This window comes from Myripristis murdjan, chromosome 4 (assembly GCF_902150065.1).
Source record: "Myripristis murdjan chromosome 4, fMyrMur1.1, whole genome shotgun sequence".
NCBI classification, from domain to species: domain Eukaryota; kingdom Metazoa; phylum Chordata; class Actinopteri; order Holocentriformes; family Holocentridae; genus Myripristis; species Myripristis murdjan.
Genome location: NC_043983.1, coordinates 25,169,631 through 25,192,490, shown reverse-complemented (window position 1 = coordinate 25,192,490; position 22,860 = coordinate 25,169,631). Strand labels below are relative to the sequence as shown.

The 22,860-nt window shown below is 40.6% G+C and overlaps 2 protein-coding genes across 12 annotated transcripts in view; one reads left to right on the top strand and one right to left on the bottom strand.

The window, feature by feature from the left end:
• Nucleotides 1-5,015, bottom strand: part of dock7 (dedicator of cytokinesis 7) — a 62,875-nt gene extending 57,860 nt beyond the window's left edge. For 9 of the 10 annotated variants that reach the window (XM_030048821.1, XM_030048822.1, XM_030048823.1 and 6 more), the window contains exon 1: nucleotides 4,891-4,928. In XM_030048821.1, coding sequence (XP_029904681.1) covers nucleotides 4,891-4,928 — 38 coding nt within the window. Of the gene's footprint in view, nucleotides 1-4,890 lie in introns of all 10 variants that reach the window. The other variant, XM_030048824.1, reaches the window with a different exon arrangement.
• A 1,569-nt stretch (nucleotides 5,016-6,584) lies between these two features.
• On the top strand, nucleotides 6,585-20,439 carry atg4c (autophagy related 4C, cysteine peptidase). 2 transcript variants are annotated; one of them, XM_030050533.1, is made up of 11 exons: nucleotides 6,585-6,742; nucleotides 6,891-7,006; nucleotides 7,712-7,795; nucleotides 8,707-8,937; nucleotides 13,361-13,700; nucleotides 14,428-14,498; nucleotides 15,433-15,629; nucleotides 15,984-16,062; nucleotides 16,849-16,925; nucleotides 17,422-17,541; nucleotides 18,056-20,439. In XM_030050533.1, exons 2-11 carry the CDS (start codon nucleotides 6,931-6,933, stop codon nucleotides 18,221-18,223), a joined length of 1,443 nt encoding a protein of 480 aa, XP_029906393.1. In that variant the 5' UTR covers nucleotides 6,585-6,742; nucleotides 6,891-6,930; the 3' UTR covers nucleotides 18,224-20,439. The 2 variants fall into 2 exon arrangements, with proteins under 2 accessions (XP_029906393.1, XP_029906392.1); XM_030050532.1 differs by having other exon boundaries at nucleotides 6,888-7,006.
• The last annotated feature ends 2,421 nt before the right edge of the window (nucleotides 20,440-22,860 follow it).

Below are 22,860 nucleotides of genomic sequence, written 5' to 3'. Positions count from 1 at the left end.
ATGTAGGTGGCAGTTCAATTACAGTTTTTAATTTCGCCCCCTTCTGGGTTCAATGTAAGACTAAAATATTGTGTGGGAAAGTGCACATTGCTTTAAGCCCTGTAGATAATTGGACCCTGTAGGTATAATTGTATTTATTGTTCTTGATCAGCTCAGTTGAAAATTATTAATTTTAACAATGTAAGCCCCTGGCGATATTTAACCTTCTACCCAGTAGGTTAGGCAATTTACACAAAGTAATGAGCTGCACACAAATATTATTTGCATATTAGATCAGACCTTGGCGACATGGTGCAGCTTATTTTAATAGAACATTTCCATGGCTAGATCCTCGAGACTTCAGGTCATAACTCATGTGTCCACTTCGGAGGCTGCTTAGTGCATCCAAAATAGAACAAAGGAATCTTAAATAAGGTTGTTCGAATACTGGAAATTATTCTCAAACAGAGGCTGCATTTCAGGATCCACTTAAGGGCCTGACACAAACTAGACAATGAGCCCAAGAGTAGTGCTACTGGGATATATGGATAGCTCAACAAGGTCAGTGTGTAAATACACCAGACAGCCAACAGGAGAGGTAGCCAGGCTGGATAGCCTTGAGTTTCACTTCTGCTGAAGACAAGGCTAACTAACATTAGGTATTATGGTTCCTGTCCCTTGAGGGTTTTCTCCCAGTGACTGCCTGCAGCCTCACTGTGCCCCCTCTGACAGCGCCATATATTACACCCAGACAGATATGAGGGAAGCAAATAAAAACCCCTGGACCCCAGTGGTCAGCACAAAGCGTCTGATGTTCAACTGCTTCTGGGGCTACACACACATACATAGCCCCTTTAAATCACAGCAACCAACAAAACAACTCACTGTCGCCTTGAACAAAACATCAATGCAGCAAGTAGCCCAAACCGGCACCAACAAATACAAATTAAAGCCAAAATAAGGACATGATGACAATCAAGACTCACAGTTAAGTATCAACATTTTGTTTCATTTTGCTACCCCTCCAAAAGCAATATTGCAGGTACCACTGCTTTAAGAGTGACTGAGCAATTGAGGGCCATGACTGACTGTGACCTAGCCAGCCAGGTCATGGTCAAAGGTCATGCTGAAGGAAAGATGCTGTCTGGAAACCAACAGCATCCTGTTTCAGAGCCACAGACTGCCTCTGTGGCTAGGCACAGCTCCCCAGCTGTGCTGGCGGAAATCAACATTGCCTCCAAAATAAGACACATATGAATATCAACTATACAGGCAATTTCTTTATTATTATTTTTTTTAGGCAAAGAAAGGAGTAAAATGTGCACACATGCACACATTTTGACACCCATTGTATTTTTTATAAAGTTCAAAAACAACAAGGTTTGTTTTTTTTTTTGTTTTTTGTTTTGTTTTTTTGGTTCATGACACTTTTGAATAACATACAAGCACACATACTTAACACATAATTATTGTGGGAGAGGCAGGGTGAGACCCTAACATACATAGACTTAGATTCAGATTTATGTTAGAGTCAGAGTTATGTTATATTTTTTCTCAATGAAACATTCATGCCTCACCACATAAACATTGGTCACATAACAAACTGTACAAAACTTACACATATATAGGCTACAATGCGGCTAAATATCCCTTTAAAGTTCCTTCAAATAAAAACTGGCATGGCCATTTTCAAAGGGGTCCCCTGACCTCTCATCTCAAGATATCTGAATGAAAATGGCTTCTATAGGCACCCATGGGTCTCCCCTTTGCAGACACGCCCATCTTAAGCTAATCGCATACAGTTTGCGGCAAAAAACATGCATAAGGGGTCCGAGTTTATATGCAATACCCGGACAAAAGTGCTTGCCATCCAATCACTGAAAATGCAATTCTAATGGAAATTTCCAAATGTCAATAGTTTTTGATACCAAATCAAAGCATGCAAGTTTTCCTTGGTGTTCCTCAAGGTCTTGGTGTCCTAATGTGGTATTTTAGAGGGATTTTTGACCATTTTTAATCAATTCTCGAGTGGTCAAAAATGGCTGACAGATTTGGTTATTGCACCAAATCTGTGTAACAAATGGTATCAGCTCAAAAATTGCTGCAACAACTTATGACACATAAATGTACATAGGAATGACTATCACATCCTTGGATCATCAGGTTCTACCCTTTATACACTATAAATAAACAAATAAATATGTTTGATTTTAGTTTGATTTTAGTTTCCCAGCTTCCAGATGATGAATAACATTTCTATGTGGCCTCTTCTGTTGACCTTTTATCTCTTCCTGAAGATCCCCTGCCAGGGAGCACGACTTAGAGCTTTTATTTTAAAGACGCAAGGTTCATTTCCTCCAGCCTAGCCAGGGAGCCATGCCTAGGCACAGGGGCGCTCTGCGGGTCTGCAGCTAGACCTCAATCCTGGAAACTACACTCAGGCTGCTGAGCACAAGAGATCAAGGCCATCGATATCTTAAGCCAGCAGGTAAAATGAAAACTGTCCAGGCCAAGTTGCCAGCTCAGGACAAACATGGTGATATAGTGGGGATCCAGTGGCCTCTGCAGTGCAGTGCTGTCACCACTGGAGAAGGGCAGGAGCACTGAACCGACAAGCACATTCCACTGTCCTCCCCAATGCCTCCAACCAGACCTTTATTTAGCACTAGTCACTGCACTGAGGAATAACTTGATTAGGCAAAACGCCTTCTTGGCTTTCCTCCAAAAAGAATAACAACAACAACTTTCAGTAACAAAATATACACATGTCAACAAACTGGCAGCTTTGGAATATCATGGATCGTTAGAGAATAAGAAAGGCATTCAGAAGCCAGTGGCTTAGGGAAAAAAATGAAAGCATGTGATGTTCAACTTTGTTTTTGGACAAAGCCACTCTTCCATTTATTATACTCATCTCAACATGTGAAATAAGCTATCTCACTTCTAATAAAGAAAGGCAACATTTGTGAAGGGTTAGAAGAGAGTTGCCAATGTCACTGTAAAATGAAATACTTCTGCAATTTCCCACTGCTTTAGGAATCTGTGAGAAACAGTGAACACCCATACATACATGTGTGCACACTCGCCCACACACACAGCTACTTCCCCAAATGTTTACTGTGAGGGTGAAACTGGAAAAGAACAAAAAATCTTTGTGAGCATTTGTTTGAGACAAGTTAAATAAGTATAACAGAATGCTTTGTCAGTCCTGATATAATCACAACCTGTTTGAAGAAGGATTCAAACTGCCAGAGACTTCAAACTTTTTTCAGCTCGGCACCCAAAATAGAAATTTAGTAAAATAAGAGTCAAGCTCATAAAGCATTTCACCACTGCAAAACCAGGCCCACAACCCATTTTGAGTCTTTGACCCACAATTACAGAATGTGGGATCAACAGCATTAATAATTATAAAATGGAGAAGAAAAGAAATCAAAATATTGTTGCTCTGCTTCAAACTCCGCCTGGAAATAACATGTTACCAGACTTGCTAAACATGCAGACATGCACAACCATTTGGATTTCACTGCAGTCTTTCAATACAGACAAAGAAAAAGAAACTTATAGAAAAGGTTCTTCCTTTCCTTAAACGTCACATTGTCACAACACCTCTTGAAGGGCGCAAGGCCATACTTCATCCAATACAGAGATCTGCTTTCACTTTTGTGCTGGCTGTGGGTGTGTGCACGTGGGTGGTAACAATTCCAGAGGGGGAACAAAAACATTAACGGGCCTGCCTGCTCTGTGCTATTTGCATTACTACAGCTTATCACTTTTCAGTTTCCTATAACCTCACTGTTGTTACAACTGAAACAAGTGCAAAGTGAAACAAAAAAAAAATTCCATTGGGGAATTACAGTGCCAGTATTACTGCAGGATTACCAGTGACAGCTTAATGACTAAAGCAACTTAATTTAAACATTTGCAGATTAATAGAATTATTGATTACTACTGATCAGCAGGTATTAGGATGTGCATGGGAGTGCACTGTGGAGATATTAAGTGGTAGGTTGCATTGTTAAGTTTAAAGTAACTACACAAAACAAGGAACTACAAGCAGGCTTTTATCAATGACTAAAGCTCAATATTATATTGCATGTTTTGGTGTCTGTGCAATGCTTAAATGAGCAATGACGGCGGTGATTGCAAACATGTATATCAACAAATGTGTCCCCATTAGGCTTTAATGGGAGACATCTCTACCAGAACCTTGCATCTTTCTATCTGTGCATCTGGTTCTGACTTTTAGCGCAGACTGGCATGATGGTATCTGAAAGCTGACACAAAGCCCTTTGTTAAAGAGATTACTTTGATCTGTCTGAGGGGCGGGGAGGGAGATTATAATATCGGTATTTGATGGTTGTTGACGGAGGCTTTTTGTTCCTAGACTTATTGTGTGACATATATCTGCGCTCCCATTAAGCCAGGTCTGGGCAAACACGCCACCGAAGTTCAGTCACATCTCTAACCAGTGCCACTAGTACCAAGCTAACGTTTCGCATCGTTAGCTAGGCAGGAGAGCTAGCAGCCACAAATCAGCGGTTTAAAACACACAGCAAGTCCCCCTTTGTGTGGATAATTACGAAAAAAACACAACAGTACAACACGACACCTTCATTACAACGGTATTACCGCTCGCCACCTTGGTAGTGTTAATAAAAAAAATCAACAAAGCACAGCGGCTAGCCGGCGTCGCTGTCTGTCTGGGTGGGTCTGAGCATCTTTCACAGTGTGGCTAACGAGCAGGCGGCTAGCTCGGAGCAGCCAGGCTGTGCTGGCGGCTGGCTGGGCCTCCTCGGCTAAACGCCTCCCTCGGCGGAGCTCTGGCCGCGACCGACACAAAGCTCCGTAACCTCGACGAGCAGCTCGCCGTCCGCTAAACGTGTCCAAACCGCAACCGCAAGTCCATACCTGCTGATTTTCTGGGCGAAGGCGCGGCGTTCAGCCATGGCAGTGGCCGCTGATGTGCTTTAGTGAGATTCCCAGGCAGGCAGGCAGGCAGGCAGGCAGGCTCCGCTCTCCACTACTACGGCCACTGGGAAAACCGAACGGGAAAACGGGAAAACGGGAGAAGGGAATCACTACCGTAATGAATGTAGCTGCGTGCACCAGAACACACCCAATGAGAGCACACAACGCGCTGCACCTATGAACTGAGATCAATGAATGAATGAAACAGTGTGTGTGTGTGTGTGTGTGTGTGTGTGTGTGTGCGCACCAATGAGGGATTTACAGCACAGTGTGTGTGCGGTGATAGTAAGTCAATGGTGGACGCAGAGCATTTCTTCTCCCTTTTTTTTTTTTTTTTTTTTTTTTTTTTTTTTTTTTTTACAATAAATCAGTCTAGTATCATTTATTAGAGTGAGGTATTTACAGTAGAGTGTGTGTACCTAAGTCAATGGTGGATACAGGGTATTTCCCCATTGTTTATAATAAATCAATGTAGTTTAATTTCGATATTTTAATCAGGTGTTTAAACCAGTGTCTGTGTACCTAGATAGTAGGTCAGTGGTGGATGCAGTATTTTTCTCCCATCTTTTATAATAAATCAAGTGTAATTTTCAATATTTGAGTGAGATATTCACAGTAGTGATTGTGTATCAAGATAGTATGTCAGATGTGGATACAGAGTATTTTTCCCATTGTTAATAATAAATTAATCTGCTATAAATTTCAGGATTTGAATTACAGTAGTGATTGTGTATCTAGATTGTGAGTCAGTGGTGGATACAGTATTTTTTTTCTCCCATTGTTTATTACATATAACAGTGCTTTCACACGCTTGTTAGATTGTTATTTCATTTAAAAGTGTAATGCATAAGCATATGTATATTGTTAGATTGACAGTGCATTTTAACACTGAATAAAATTGCAGTGTGTCTGTGTGTCTGTGTGTGTGGACGTATTACACAGTGGCTTACTGTGTCCCCAGACAGCAAGCCCAACGCGGTGGGTCATTTTTTTTGTGTGCCAACATAGACCAAACAAATGAGTAGTTTTATCTTTTATTTCCTCGATAGTTTATTTGTTTTCCCAGTTGCCACTGTTTATAACAAATTAACCCTGCATACATCTCACGGCATGATTCCTCTTTGTATTTTTGATTGCACTCATAGCTGGTACCCATTTAGAGCTATGATGAAACGAAATAAATAAAAAAAAAAAAAATAGCATGTACAAATGTAATCTGCATCTACTGGGGAAAGTGCGTATATTTTAATTTAATCTCAGCAACGGATGAGCAGAGTTGTGATGGTGACTAACGATTTTTTTTTAATGACAGGTTAATCACAGGTAAATGGAGAGCCGCTTATTTTCGGATAATCTTCATGTATAATCTTATAACTATCGTAATGGCAATGTAATAGGATTTTGCACCCTTCACCCAAGCCTTCAACCAAGACGGGGTACGTGTTTTCGTACAACTGGTGGCCCCCAGCAAACGGAGCCTTCGTGTCAGAGATTGGGAATTGCAGCAAATGCGACAAACGCCCCCCACCCGCGCTGCAGCGGTGTATAAAACAATCGTCCCCCTAGACACACTGGCCCTGGTGGAAACACCGCGAGACCAGCTGACTTCATTCCTCCACTTCCTCAAAATGTAAACAGTAGTAGTCGCTGGTCTGGTCGGTGTAACTTGTTTAGTTGTGCCCCAAGCTAATGGCGACACGTTATAGAAGTATTTACATAACACGAAGGCTTTATAGCACATTTACAAAGCGGATGTAAATGGAAAAAATAAGAAGAAGAGGCTCAACTTGAGGTAACGATGTGCTCAGTCACTGCGAGCTTCACTGGGAACTGATTCTGCCACAGCCAACTCTCTCTCTCTCTCTCTCTCTCTCTCTCTCTCTCTCTCTCTCTCTCTCTCTCTCTCTCCCTCTCTCTCTCTCTCTCTCACTGTGTAGCAGGGGTTGTGTGCTGCATTGGGATGGGTCCTTGCTGCTCAAAATGGAGAATAAAGGGAGCGACGAGGTGGAAAAGTTGAAGACAAAGTTCTTGTCAGCGTGGCACAATGTGAAATACAGTAAGTACTTTTTGCCTGAGGCCACAACAAACACACAGCGCTGGCACTCAGCTGTCTCGTGTGTTTGCAACCTTGACTTCACTGCGGTTCCCATGCCTGCAGCACCACTGTTTGAACATCTCTGTATAATCCACATTTTACTACACTCGTCTCAATGAGCATAGCTAGATTTGACTCCTCAGTTCACTTAATGTGGCTTTAAAATCCGAAGGAATCCGCAAAATGATGCAAGCAGGGTAACAATATGAAAACAAGTATGGAAACAGAGAATGAAAGTTGTTTATAGCATCATATGAGAGCAGAAGTAAAAGTACAAGAACCTCCTACTGAGTCAGGCATTTAAGTATTTCTTTTTCACAACCTGTGCACTTTCATTTGTCTATGTGACGCTGCATCATTTCATCTTTGTTTCACCAGGAAGCTACTTTCCTGGATTTAATTTTTTTTTTTTTTTTTTTTTTTTTTACTGTGGTAGTGGTTATTATAATGGTTATAGTGGTTATTTCCTCCATTTTGGGACTGTTACAGCTTAAAGACAGGTTGTAAGGAAGAGTGAAATATGCAAAGATCTCTGGTATTGCATTAAAAGGGTGCTGCAGACATGTTAATCAACTGAATGAATATGGTTTGTTTTTGTTTGTTTTTCTGGTAACTATTAACCAATCTATGACTTAATACAGAAAGTGTTTTCATGATCTATTTTAGGTTGGGCTCTGAAAACAAAGACCTCATTCAGCAGAAATTCCCCTGTGCTTCTTCTAGGAAAATGTTACCATTTTAAGTCTGAAGGTATAGTTTGAACCCCCCCACACACACAAACAAACAAATAACAACTCATGCTGGGTCAGTAACGAGTCAGTATTTGTCAGACTATCCCTTAGAGAATGTGAGGAACAAGTGTATATCATATGACACTTGACAAAGATTGCGATAACACATGTGCATACACACAGGCCTCCCTGTAGTGGTTATATATGATGTTTGTTGTAAAAATATCATCTTACACTGACCTGTTTTTCATGTAGTGACCATGTAATATGGTTCACATGCACAGAACCTAATATCTTTCATTTCGTTTGGGGAATCTCAACCATTCAAGAGCTCTCCTTACCTGATGTTAATACATACGCACAGTGCAAAGCTTTTACTTTATTAGTTATATCGTGTAATATGATTGATTATACTTCATCGTTAGCCAGGGCAGGAATTTTTCTTACATCAACAGCAGCACCATTTGTAACAGCACATATCAACAAAGAAATTAGGACAAGAAACAAAAAATAAATACATTTACATAACATTACAATCACTGAGGGCAATACTTAGTTTAGTCACATACATAGTCACTGTTCAGAACATGGTGGGGGTTAGAGACAATGTTGTTGGCCAGCCTCAGTACGTTGTTATGGTGCGCAGTCTAGCACATACAGAAAGTGAGGAACAAATATTTTGCATGCATGTTCCTTGAAAATGATCAGTGAGGAAGTGGGAGATTATTTTTAACCTCATGTTCATGTATTTTGATTCATGTTACAGCCCTCTGACTTTATTGTCACGGCTTACACACTAGCTCAAGAAATACTAGACATACTAAAATGTAACAGAACAGTTAGATTTAATAGATTCCTGACCTACATGGGACAGGAGGGGAAAAAATGATAAGGAACTTGAATAGGTCACGCAGTCCGTGTTTGCCTCAGATGACGACAGCTCTACAGATGCCTGCTATGAGGCCTCTGATGAGGACCTGGTCATGGGGAACGTGGAGGCTTTCCGGAGGGATTTTGCGTCCCGTGTGTGGCTGACCTACAGGGAGGAGTTCCCTCCCCTGCCCGGCTCCACCTTAACGTCTGACTGCGGCTGGGGCTGCATGCTCAGGGCGGGACAGATGATGCTGGCTCAGGCTCTTATTCTGCACTTCTTGGGCAGAGGTGAGTTAAAATCATCTTCCACTGTTCTCACCACCAGTATTAAAACTCCTAGTGATGCACAATAAAATTGACGCACCATCGGTAATCAGATGATATTGCCTATGAAATGAAATATTTGTATGAGCACACAATGAAAATTTCTGCCAAATATGACATGGTGATATGTAAAAAAGGTCAAATTTGCCCTGTTTTTTGGCTATTGTCAGGATTGTCTCAGGGAGAGTGCCATCCAAGTCTGTTTAAGTAGGATGAATCTTAGTTTTATTATTATTAGAATCTTAGTTATATAATAATAAATATGGCATGTATTGCATAACCTAAGTTGAAGTAATTTGCTTATTTTGTCCAGTGAATATGCACATTCTGAAAAGCAGTGTATTTTATGTCTACATAACAGTGGGCCATCACGACAAGAGCTTAATGATGTGTTAATTCCACTACAGGGGAGACTTAATGTTCACTGTAGCTTCACGGAAAAAACAGGTACATATATCAATATCAGCATCAGCAACTGGCCACAAAAGATGGAAGATATTGGCTTACGGATATCAGCAAAAAATCCGATATCGCACATCCTTAAAAAACATTCCAAACCTGAGTAACTCTGTTGTCTCTGTAAACAGATGGCCCAGTTCTGGAAAGATATTCTATAAGTCTATGTGCTATGTCAGCTGCTGGCTGCTCAACCTATCACACTTCACTGTACTGATTTGGCGGTCTATTTAAAGGCCTTCACGAACATTCAGTCTGTATGCTGATGTGTGCATTGCTGCTGCTACTGCTGCCATTTGCACAGATTTCTCTCTTACACCGCCGCCTCCACCTGCTGTGGTTCTGATCTGTCTGACTCTGTAGGCACCCTGCAGGATCTCTAATCCCCACTGGATGTTTTTTGTAATGCTCCCTGCATGTTAGTTACTTTGTGCTGTGTATTACAATAATGCTGTTATGATGTGTTAGCACAGCAGGGACCATCCCCAAGACTAGCATAATACCACCACGTCAAACTGCTTTGCCATCTTGTTTTCCAATAATTGGTCTTGGTAAACTACTTACATGAGTGATTTCTGACAGCATTCCTGCCGAGATGCCTTTGAGCAAGATACTTTACCCGTCATTACTCCAGAGAGGCTGCTCAGTGGCCAGCATTAGAAGACTGTGGTTGAACTTGGCAGCTCCCAGGTGTACATGTTGATGATTGTTTGAATATGAGGGTGGGTGATGCCAAAAAATAGCTTGTATGCTGAGCAAAAACCTTTAAAAAAAAAAAAAAAAAAAGTCTGTAAAAAGTATTCAGAAGGGTTACTTGTTGGCCTTTTATTAAATTCTGGATACTATCCAGTCATGTGTTCCACTTTCAATATGACTGAGTTTCCTCCTTGACCACTGCTTCATAAAAACAGTCCATAAAAAGTGCAGTCAAATTTTATTTTCTTTGCACATTTTATTATTTAATTTAATTGTTTCATCATATTTTTTTCATCAAATTATTTAGTCATTCATTAAGTCATTTATTAAATAGGCAGAGTGGGTCCGATTTGCATCAAAGACCTGCTAACACTAAAGGAATTTCAATAATCTTTAGTGTCACATGATAGCCTGCTGAGAGTTTGAGAGCCTTCCCTCACCCAACAAGAACAAAAAAAATGTGGATTTTTGGAATGAAAATGAAAAAAAAAAAAAAAAAAATCAGGCCACAGCTTTAGTACAAACATATTAGACATATTGGACAAACCTAAACTTTTGATCAGTCTTTGGTAACATATTTTATTAAACAGGTTAACATTGTATTGATTTTGATTGTACAGTACTGCTGCAGAAGTCAGTTGTGTTGTGGGATACTGTGGACTTCCACTGCTACAGATCTGTCATAAATGTTTTAATTAGTTTATTTATCACAATAAGTAGTTATAGAAACTAATGAGTGTGAGCTTTTCCTTCAATTTCAGATTTCCTCAACACATCCCACAGGGGGTTTAGAATATATTAGGGATAGAATAACACTTGAGTAGGCACTTGGTGTGGTTATGGACGGCATATTAATACTATTCCTGAAGCTTAACAAAAAAATCCTTTCATTATAAATGGTACCACAGTGGGTGAAGTCTTATTTATTCTTGTATAATTTCTCCAGTGACCTCCAAGGTTCACATGGTTTAATTAAGCAGCTGTAGCTTGTTTAGGTCGAAATGAAAAGGAGTGCCATGAAGGGAAATTACATTTTGACAGTGGTGGGTAGTATACACAATAGTTGTACTTAAGTAAAAGTATAGCCCAGTTACTCATCCAAAAATGTTTCCCTGCAAGAAAACTACTCAAGTAAAAGTAGTTTTGGTCTATTTTTGTACTATTTGATAAAACAAAGTACTGCGATTAAAAAAGAAGCAATTTAACATTATTTTTATTTAGTGTGCAGACTATTCATCAATTTTCCACTGTCAGATCTCAGTGCGGCCCAGGGTTGCTCTCTGCAACCTCTGATTTGGTCGTTTGACCTTCTATTACCGCTGGCTAGCTGACCAGCTTGACTTGAGGTTGAAAGGTCACTGACTGCAGCGCGGCCTTCCTCTTTAATCATTTGCTCTGTTGTGCTGACAGAGCAGCTGCAGAGTGATGTGTGTCTGTCAGCTCACAGAATGAAAATCATTAGATTTATCGTATGGTGAGTTTACACTAAAGATTCACAGCAAGACGAGTTGAAATTTGCAACTACTTGCAAACGAATGTTGTCTGCAACATTCAGCAAAACCATCCGGTTTACACCAATGACACTAGATGAGAAGGTCATGTGGCAACTCACCAGAAATATGCCTGTGGCCCATTTTGGGTCCTGACCCACAGGGGGTAGGATGGATGAGTGTAGGACTATTCTGGCAGCCGATCTGTGAGATCCACTGTTTAACTCACCAGCTATACAGTTATATGTCATCTGTACATAGCTCAGGAGTCCAAGTGGGGCAGTTTATCCCGCAGGTAAAACTGAAAATACTGACAGCATAAAATAAACAGAATTTCCTAGTTATATGAAATTTGTAACATCTCATCTGCAAATTAGACAGTATAGCTCGTTTTGGAGTACTCAACATATATCATTTGTTCGTTTCATATAAATATTTCAGTTCACTTTGTTTCTGTTTTTTATTTTCTTTCCTGATCTGACTCTTTGTCAGGAGTTTCCTCATTCTCAACCTGAAACAGAAAGCTTAATTTAGTTGGTGCAAGACTTTCAAAATGAGCAAAGTTGGCCATATCTTTGTGAGATGTATTGTCTCTGAAGAGTCCTAGACTTTATGGGTCTACATAATGAGATGACTGCAGGTTTAATGCAGTCATTTAGAAAACAATATTTAAAACTTGTTCTTCTGTCAAATCTGAAATATGTCATTAATGAAATATTTCTCTATAAAATGACTAATGGCCACTTAAGGATATTTATTGATCAATTACACTTCCTTTCACTTTGGATCAAGGTCATTACATAAATGTCTTAGACTCTACTTGGTCCCCATTTATAGCCTGGGCCACTCCCATTCTCTCCACCCCGGGCGCCCACCCTGTTTGTAAGGCTAAGGCACTGTAAAAGTGAAATACTGGGACACTCAGACTTATAATTGAATAGAATGATACCTATTCTCTTACTGAAGCACACTAGATTCTGTCTGCTAAAGTGAAACAAGATTTAAGGCAAAAACTTTAATTTCACAAGTTCTGAAAGACTCTTTGTTCTTAATGACGATCTTCTAGGTGGTACTTTGGTAAGAACGATGTCTTGAGTGACCAGGTTCAGTGACGTCTCACAGTGAAGTGGTGAAATAAGTACATTTCATTAACTTCTATTTGTGACCTCAGATTTGGGAAACTCAGCCATATATGTTATATTTGAATTGCTGTTTGCCATTTTGTGAGGTTATTTAAATCACTCGGGTAAATGGTAATTTTCTTTCTGCATAATACATTCTGGTCCCTCAAATAAAAGGGTCTGGATTTTCAAAACCTATTCCTCTATTTCTGAATGACTAGTCCAGCCCCCTTTAAGGTTTTCCATTTTTCACTGGTGTTTTTTCATTACATTCTCATGCAAGTCAATGGGAATTAATATCGTTTACATTAACATGCTGATCTTTGCCACTGCTCTGTCCCCACTGAGCTACACTTACCTCAAGATGTTGTCAAGACTGTGACATTGGTAATCAAGTCCAGTTGCAATTCAGGTGGTAATTCACAACAGAAGGATCAGAAATAGATCTTTCTAATTACCTCCATCAGTGGTTAAAGAAACACAGTGTAGCTCCCAAACCTTCCCTGGTGTATTTACACTTATATCAGCATGTGACTGCAGATCTGTTGTTTGATGTCTAATCTGTTCTGGCTCTTTAATGTTGAGCATGAGCTTAAGCTGTGTACATGATTTATTCCTCCACAGACTGGACCTGGTCAGAGGCGCTGACCCTGCAGCCTTTAGACACAGAGACGTGGACCACCAGTGCAGCCAAGCGTCTCGTGGCCTCCCTAGAAGCGTCTCTGCAGGTCTCAAACAAGTCCTCCAACTCGAGGGACTTGCCTGTAGCCCAGGCCCAGGCCCAGGGGGCTGCAGAGGAGGCAGACGCCCACTTGAGAGAAGTGTACCACCGCACTCTGGTGTCCTGGTTTGGTGACAGTCTCTCCGCTCAGCTGGGTCTCCACAGGCTGGTCCGCTTAGGCTTGACCCTGGGGAAGCAGGCAGGGGACTGGTATGGACCTGCTGTTGTGGCACACATCTTCAAGTAAGTCTCTTTACGGAGTGAGAAAAAGATTTGAGATTTAAAGGGATTGTTCACATTTATAGACACAAGGTGAGCTGATCAGTGAACTATTTGTTTTGTGTGTTGTGCTGTGCCTAAATGTGACTTAAACTATATGTTGATAACTAAAATGGAGACTATTTGTTTTAACCTAGAGTAAAACTTGATTAAGGTCTTGATCTTATCAAAGGCATTCTTCAGCTGAATATACTCTATTCAACAAATTGGACCAATAAATAACTCCCTGCTGTGAAATGTCATTCTTAATCAACTAACACCATAATTATTATCACTGCAGTAGTCAGACACATTTTTCATCCATCAAAATAGCACATAGCATCTTTATCAGTAAGGCCTTCAAGAGTTACAAAACAAAATATCAAAGTAAAACTTCAAAAGCACAGATTTCCTGGTAACTCCAAAAGCTCATCAAAGATGCACACCTAACACGCATGGTGTATGATTAAATGCTTTATTTATGATGCAGATTGATGCACACAAGCATCCAATGACTTTTAATTATAACACATGAACACACATTTTATTGAACTTATTTACAATAATTATTACTTTTCATTGGGTTGGCACAGTGGTTCAGTAAATTCATGGAAATAGCATGTAAGCATATAACTTTTAAAACAGATTAAAAAGAACTTCTCAATCTGTCTCTCTCTGTCTCTCTCTCTCTCTCTCTCTCTCTCTCTCTTAGGAAAGCTGTTGAGGAGGCGACAGACCCTGGCTTGGCGGGTATAACTGCTTATGTCTCCCAAGACTGTACAGGTATGAAAGATGATCCTGCTGTTGACAAAGCTGGGTACTGGGCACAGCGCCCAAACTGACCCTTCATTTTTACCACCTCTCGCACTGCCGGGAGACAGAAGAGCAGCAGAGAGAACTGACAGGAGGCTCACGCTATCTATTCCCCAACAAACATAGCCATTTTAAATCCACTACCATCCACTTCAACCTCTTCTTAACCCCAATAACCTGGGTTTTGATACAAGTCCTTCTCCGCAATTGCCAGAGCAGATGATAAGTTTGTGTGTGTGTGTGTGTGTGTGTTTGTGTGTCTGTGTGTGTCTGTGTGCTTGTGTGTTGTTGTGTTGAGGGATTTAATATTACAGAGACACAGAGACAAACTCGACACTTGAACTGTTGACCCCATTTACACCTGGCATCAACATGCATCATAAGCGAGTGGATTATAATTAGAACAAAAACATAAAATCAAATCACATACGATTTCAATGGCAGGAGTATATAATCAGGCTACACAAGATCTGGACACAGTTCACATGCAAAATGTTTGTTCATACCAAATGCCCACGGAACCAATCTACTCCCATCACACTATGTGAGCCTTGATATTAACGATCCCAAACATATTGAATATTGGTAAAAGTTTAATTTAATGCACATATTTGGACACCATGTTATAGCAGAGGAAATTTGTATTTCTCAAACAAAACAGCACATAATAGCCGTTCCTGAAAAACTAACTTTGATGTAATGCTTTACATAATGTCTAATCCAAAATCTTACACATAGTCAAAATAAGCTAATATTGCCCATGCATTCGCCTACGAGTATATCTAGGTTGACTGAGGGACCGACTAACCAACAGACAAATGGAAATCAGATTGACAGACAGGCAGGGCAGACATGCAGACAGACAAATGACCCCCATCTGATCTTTGTGTTATTGATCTTCCAGTGTACAGTGCAGATGTCATCGATAGCCACAGGGCACCAGAGGTGGGGCAGGCATCTGCCGGGAGCTCAGACATCCCTCCCCCTCAGAACAACCAGTCCTCTTCCCCCACCCAATTGGATAGCCGAGCTGTCATTATCCTCATCCCGGTGCGGCTGGGCGAAGAGAGGACCAACTCCGAGTACTTCAACTTTGTAAAGGTAAGCGGTAGATCATGTTTAGCTTTTTAAAATTGTAATTTAGCCAGACAAGTTCAACTCAGCTCAAGTGTCACACTGAATAGTTTCACAGGGAGTAAGAGCCTTGGTCAACGGCACTTTGGTAGTTGTTAAGGAAAAGGAGAGTACTTTTCATGCCATTTAAATAGCCAAGGTACCAAGAATGAGTGTGTATGTGCTGTGGTAAGTGTAATAAAGGCTAGGAGAGAAAAAATAATAGTGATTAGAGTGAGTCTGTTTCACCGTAACAGAAATATGAAGACGCAAACTGAATGTATTTAGTTTCACCATTTGATGTGTTTCTGTCTGTTTCTCTGTCCATCTTGCTACACACAGAGCGTACTGAGTCTGGAGTACTGCATAGGCATCATCGGCGGGAAGCCCAAACAGGCCTGCTACTTTGTAGGATTTCAAGGTTAGTGTTTGCCTAGTGGAAAAAAAAAGAGAGAGAGCGAGAAAGAGACAGAGAGAGGTTGGTGTGAATATCAGATGGTTTTGCATAATATACCCTCCTTGTATGAAGAGACAAAGTAAGTTAATGCATTCCTGTTTGCATGAGGAAAGCGGAGAGGAGTGGAGACGGAAGCAAGTGAAGCAGGGCTTACTTTATTCTCTCTGACCCATCAAAGCCTCACCCATTTATCACAAGTAAACCTCCCAAGTTGTGAGCTGTAATTGATTTCCATAGGAGGCATGCATAAATTTCATCCGGGACCCAAAGTGAGCCACTCTCCATCACCTTCAGGAGCCGGGAGGAACCTTCAGTTGTACATCTTGGCAGTCAATATTTACGCATTTACATTTTACCAATTTGAAATACAGTGGTGGATGATGTCTAAATGACAAGCAATACATTCTCCCTGCCAAGGCGCGGCTCAGTGCTGCATTCATCATATGCAAATGGTCGAATATAATTGCGTGTTTGTAAAAGTAATTCCCCCACACAAAAATTAAATGACAGCCCTTTTTTTGTGGGTGTAAAGAATGTGCTTGTACAAACGCATCTGATTATGCAGAATTTAATCCACCCTGGTGGATATTAAAAAGCAACAACCTTCTGTGAGGCATATTTGACGCACAGAAGCCTAACAGTAGGCCAAGCAGGTGACTTTGAGCTGCTCTGCATAGAAATTGGAGAGAGGCGCGTTTTTGTAATAATCCGATGTTTTTGAATAACTTGTCTTTTGTTTTGTCCTTGCAGATGACAGCTTGATTTACATGGACCCTCATTACTGTCAGTCTTTTGTGGATGTCAGCACCAGCGATTTCCCTCTCCAGGTAATGTGAAATTACACAGACGAGCTGGCTGGGGCCCCAGTAATGTGAATTTAATAGTTTCTGTTAGTACTTAAGGGTATGAATCTTAAAGCAGCCCTCTGCTCAATTACCAAGTCCCTATCTGCTGATTTATTTGCTGCTCAGATATATGAAGCTGCCGCTTAAGAGAAATACGGCAAATACAGAATCAGGTACTGAGAGCCTGAATATTTCAGGACCAACACATAAAAAGCAGCATCTGTCATTACACCACAGTATAGCAACTTTGTTTTATGCTTTTGCATGGTGTGGTATACAATGTGACAACATACCAGAGTTTTAAATTTATGTATGCTATGACAGTTGATAAATGGGATTTCATTCTTCAAATGATGCGTAATACAGCTTATTCAGTGTTGATGCAGCCATCGAAAATCATGCCCTGGAGTTGTTGTGCTTTTCAGAGGCCTTCACTTTGAGGATTTTTTTCAGATGTGTTTTGTCTGTTTTTGTCTAGTCATATCATTGCCCATCACCAAAGAAGATGCCTTTCAGCAAGATGGACCCAAGCTGCACTATAGGTTTCTACTCTAGAAGTGTCCATGACTTTGAGAGAATCAGGCAAGAGCTATCTAAGGTGGGGGATGCAGCCACAACACAGGATTTTTGTTTTGTTGCTTAGCCTTTTTCACTATTACATAGGTGATTTCACAACTGAAACAATCAGGAAAGAGAAGTGATGAATATTGCTTCCAGTTTAGTTTACATTAGCAACCAGATAATTGAGAGGAACTGACCAGCAGGTGGCACCATTTAGCCATGAATCTGACTCAGTTGTTGGCTCCTCAAACCAATCAGCCAGTTGGTCAGATGTAAACCAGTCTTCCCTCCTTAAACATGTCCTGTTTCTACTTAAGAGGACACTTATGTCTTTATTTTTGTGTGTTAAAATGTCCATTCCGTGGAGGCAATCTGAGAGGAAATATAAAAAGAACAAGGTGCCACTTGTTAGATGAAATTATGCAATGCAGGGCAAATGCCATGAAATGCCAGGGCAAGGGTGACGATGTACTCATAGCGATAGATTTTTAAGGAAAATGTATATGGGAACAGCTGTATTCCCTGTACACACAGGTCCGTTCTTGTTTCAGGTGCTGCAGCCATCGGCGAGGGAGAAATACCCAGCGTTCACTTTCATGCAAGGTCACGGCAGAGATTATGACCTGTCTGCAGGCCTGACCCCAGAGAAGAGAGAATGGCCCTTCATCCGTGACCCGAGGAGGGCGGCCGCCACTGCTGGGGACTTTGTGCTCCTCTGACAAGGAGTGTTTAAGACTGCAAACTTCCCCCTTTTAATGAATCGAGAGGTGACTTTGTCAAACTGCTCAGTATCCAAAGCTTTGTGTCTCAGAGTGTTGTGACACGGAAGGGTGTGCAACTTTTCGCGCCTATAGTGATTCAGATTTACTTCCTGGAAATTTTGTTGCCAAGCAATTTTGTTTAAAACTGTTATTAACTTGTTGGAGCTGTATTTGTTACCTGACAGTGTAAGCTTGCTGAATATTGTGTTAGATTTTTTTTTTTTTATGGTGGCCCTGCTGATGTTAATGGCCAAACGTTTTTATATATACATACTCATTCAGGGTCATAGTCATTCTGCACAACTGTTTCTAATTTTGTGGATGGAAGACAGGTCTATTGATAGGGAGTATTTATCAAAAGCTTTTGGGAGTTCACACCTAGGATTAATTTTGCACCTCAGATCATAATGAAGGAGACGGTTTTAAGGGGATTTGGATATAAACAGCACCGGGTCTACAGTAGATTAGCACTCCCACTGTAAAAGTCTCTGTAAAGCCAAGGCTACAGAACAGGGTCAGCTAGACCTGAAATCAGTTTTCTCCATCTTTAAAACAAGTTGGTTTCATATCTTTATTAGCACCAGGTTAAACACCTACTTAGGCCTGGACACTTGAGTTTCTAGAGCGTGGTTAGACCCGAACTAAAACGAGTGTGGAAAAAGACTTGATAAATATGGGCCAAGGGCTTTCTGTTCCTCTGAAGACAGACTGAGTCAAGTAACTTTTCCAAAGTACTCTGCCAAGAACATTTCATCAAACAGGATTAATTCTCCACCCGTCTGAAACACCTCAACAGCTGAACCGTACGGCTTCTGAAGGACACTATTTTAATAATTCTGCCAACATTTCTTTTTGCCCACATTAGATCTAATTTCTTTCTCTTAGCAATAATAGCCTATGTGATGATGTTATATGATGATTTGATTGTTTGATTGCCTTTGCGTGTTTTTATGTGTCGGTGGATATAAGTTTGTCTGAGATATACTGCACACCACAGTGAAAATGACCAGTGGTGACAGGAGAGTATGTAAGAAGGAAAATAGTGTCATGTGCTGTACTTCACTGCATGCACTATCTATTATTATTTGCCCTTGAGAATAGGGTGTGTTTTATGATTGCAGAGCCATTAAGTATTTATTGTACAACACAGACACACACAGACATTTAAAAACAGATGCTGAGGAACTAATGTTGATAAATAGAAAACACTCAGTAGGATTATAGGCACTGCAAAAGAGAGCTCGTATGGAATATTTCTATGAATATATGGAGCTGTTAGAAGAAATATGAGGTGAAATATGTTATTTAGGTTTTATTATTTGTAAATGGTATGTGCAATTAACAGTTTTGGCCAAATCATTTCAAATAATTTTTTAAATTTATATTTTTTTCCACAGTCTTATTTTAACACTTATTATTATTATTATTATTATTATTATTATTATTACTACTACAGTGTGCAAGTTTTCCAATGCAACACATGCAAAAAGTGAGGAGGTGACGCATTGCTAATGCTGCGTAACACTATTATAATGATTAAGTATTTAGTATAGAAATTAGTCAGATACACCAACACACCCATAGGCTGCAAATTCAGTGGGCGTTATTTGATTATGGAGTTTGATTTGATACTTCTCACCTCAGTACTTAGTGAATTTTAGTTATTGAATCTATCATGTGATTTCCTATACAACAGCATTCACATTTCTATTTGCAATGATAATAATAATGATGAACTTAATTAATTAAAAGTTAATCTCAGCAATGAAAGATTTTGTTTTTTACACTGCTGTGCAGAAAAGTTGAATAAATTCAGAACATTTGAGCTTTGTAATCGGTGTGCCTCCTTGGGCTCCACTTGAAGAATTTGAGGAAACTGAGGGAGAGTAAAAAAATATGTTTGTCTCATTTTCAAAGCTAGATGCAAACCTCAGTGGTGTGTTGAAATGTATTCAATCCCTTTCTTTCCCAGTCAAATGTAGTAGATTAAAACTAATCGTACGTGCTAACCATCTCTACAGCCCATTAACCAGGGACCGGAAAAAATGTGACCCAGTGACACTGGCGGCGATTGTGTCCGCCTGTAGAGGAAAAGAAAATATCCTTGTGTGCAAAGCTCTGTTACCATGGATAATCTGTCTGTTGCCCCCTTGGTTTGAGCAATGCTGGACTGTTTTCTCGTACAATACAAATTCTTGTATTATGATGAGCCTGGCTTTTTAAGGGAGGGAACTGTCCCTGGTGTGGGGGTGCCAGGGCAAGGGTGAGGACGGATGGACAGAGAGGAGGAAGAATCCCTCATTTGTTCTCATCTCCATCATGGAGCAGCAGTGGCAAAGTGCATAAAGGCATCATTTAGATCCCCTGTCTGATCTGTGTGTTTGTCCATGGTTGTTCTTCGTGGAAGGCCAACAGGCTGCGCGGACAGAGCAGGAACATCAAGCATGCAGCAGCAAAGGATCAGCGACATTCTGATGCCTTGGATGAGGGAAAAGAAGAGGAAGGGTTGAATGGACAGGAGGGAGGCGGAGGGCGGGGGACGAGGGATTTGGGGATTTTTGTCACAAACATGAAAGCACATTTGTGCTGGGGGGCACAGGCCGCTGTGAGGGTCGGCTGTGTTCACCATGTATTTACAGGGATGTATGAATATTTGATTAATGAGTCACAGGCTCGAGGGAAATGCAATAAGTAGCTAACGGCTTTACAAAGCAAGCCCATCTTGCACATACACACATACACACACACACACACACACACACACACACTGTGCCCTCCTGTTTAACACAGCTGCCAATAGTGTCATTGACATTGCGGATTCCTGAAAATCTAATCTGCAGCCGAGCAAATTCCTCACAAGAGAGGGAATCCACAAGAGTCATCCCTCTGTTCCAGAGATGGATGGGGAGTGTGAGTGTGTGGGGGGTGCATGTAAAGACACATAGACGTCTAATGAAGATTTTATTTTGGTGTCATCCACAGGAGGAAATGGGTTGTGGCATGAAGCCCATAAAGCAGCGTGAAATCAAAACCGAGGGGGATCATGCAAGGTCCTCTAATATCTTCATATCAACTTACCAGTTCTTAGAATGAAACTGTGAGTAGATTTGATCAAAAAAGGAACAGGACATTCATTGGGGTAAGACTTTTGTGACAAGTTGTGATCTTGAGCCAGTCAAATGAAGCTTGCCATCTAAACAAGCTCTTCAAGTCCATTTTCTTTATATTCTCTTTATTTCTCTATATTTCTCTGCTATATTTGGAGGATAAAAACATATGGGCTCATTTTAACTGAACATCAAAAACAACTTTGTTTTACACTCCATTGAAATCAAGGATCAGTTCAATTATTTTGATTTAATGTGCACAGGTAATTCAAGTAAAGCCCAAGCACTGCAGAATGCTTGCCAAATATGGTAACATGCTTCAGGACTATGGCTGTTGCTGGGTATTGTAGTTCTCATGTTGTTCCCTCAACATGAGATCCCTGAAATCTAACTTCAGTACACTTCATAAAGATGATAAGACCTATGGAAACACTGGAAATCAGAATACAGAGGGCTATGTAAGTTAAAACACAGAAAACCAACATCTAAATCTCTAAAAAAAAAAAAAAAAAAAAAAAAAAAAAAAACACCTTTCTTATGCCAGAATGAATGCTTATAACCGCTTCAGTTGTATTAGTTACTGATAATTCCAGTACTATCAATCCTTGCTCAGCACTAGATGTTTGTTAGCTTGATGTTTGTTCACTATTTCCAACCTCTGCTCCAGTGTAATTAATGATATTGCATGTATAATGCAAAAGGGTGCTTCTTAATAGCAGTGGTAGCTGCCTCCCAGGCCTAAGAAAGCTAGTTCTCAGCACTGAGTGGAAATAGACAGAAAGGGCTTTCTCACTCAGATCAGCATTTATAAAGGTCATTTCTTTGGCTGATCTGCTCAAGATGGCTCCCGCAGAATTTTTCGGTGTTTTCCCAGATGTGGGCATTGAATATGATGGACACAAACAAATGGGTAAATATCATGAAGATACATTTGGTGACTTTCTCATTTCCATGACTAATATTTTCAAACCACTGTGGTATCTGAAGTATACTGACAGAGATTATCGTGATGTGCTTCAAAGCGTCTTTTCTATCCCTTCTAATTCTGTGGTTCTCAGGATCTCCTCCAGCTAAGATCAGACCATGATGGATGACAGAGAGAACATCCAGGGGAATTAGATCTAACAGAAAGGGAAAGGCACAGGGGGAGAAGTGTAATACACACAATGTGTTAGTGTGTGTGTATGTGTGTGTGGGTGTGTGCGACTGCATGGGCATTTTAAAAGAAGTGATTTTTCAGGGGGGGGGTTTTGTTCCATCATGCGTAGTGTAAATTTACACGGTGTGAGTGTGTGTAGTTTACACATGTATAGGTTATGTGTAAGTCATTTCAGATCTTAGGTGTCACTACCCCCACCCCTCCTACACACACACATACACACACACTCCTTCCTTGTCCTCACACCAGGTGCAGGGGCGCTAGATTTATACCCGGCGGCCCTCGCCCACCCTTGTGGAATGCCATGCATCTTCAAACAGGTACTTCAC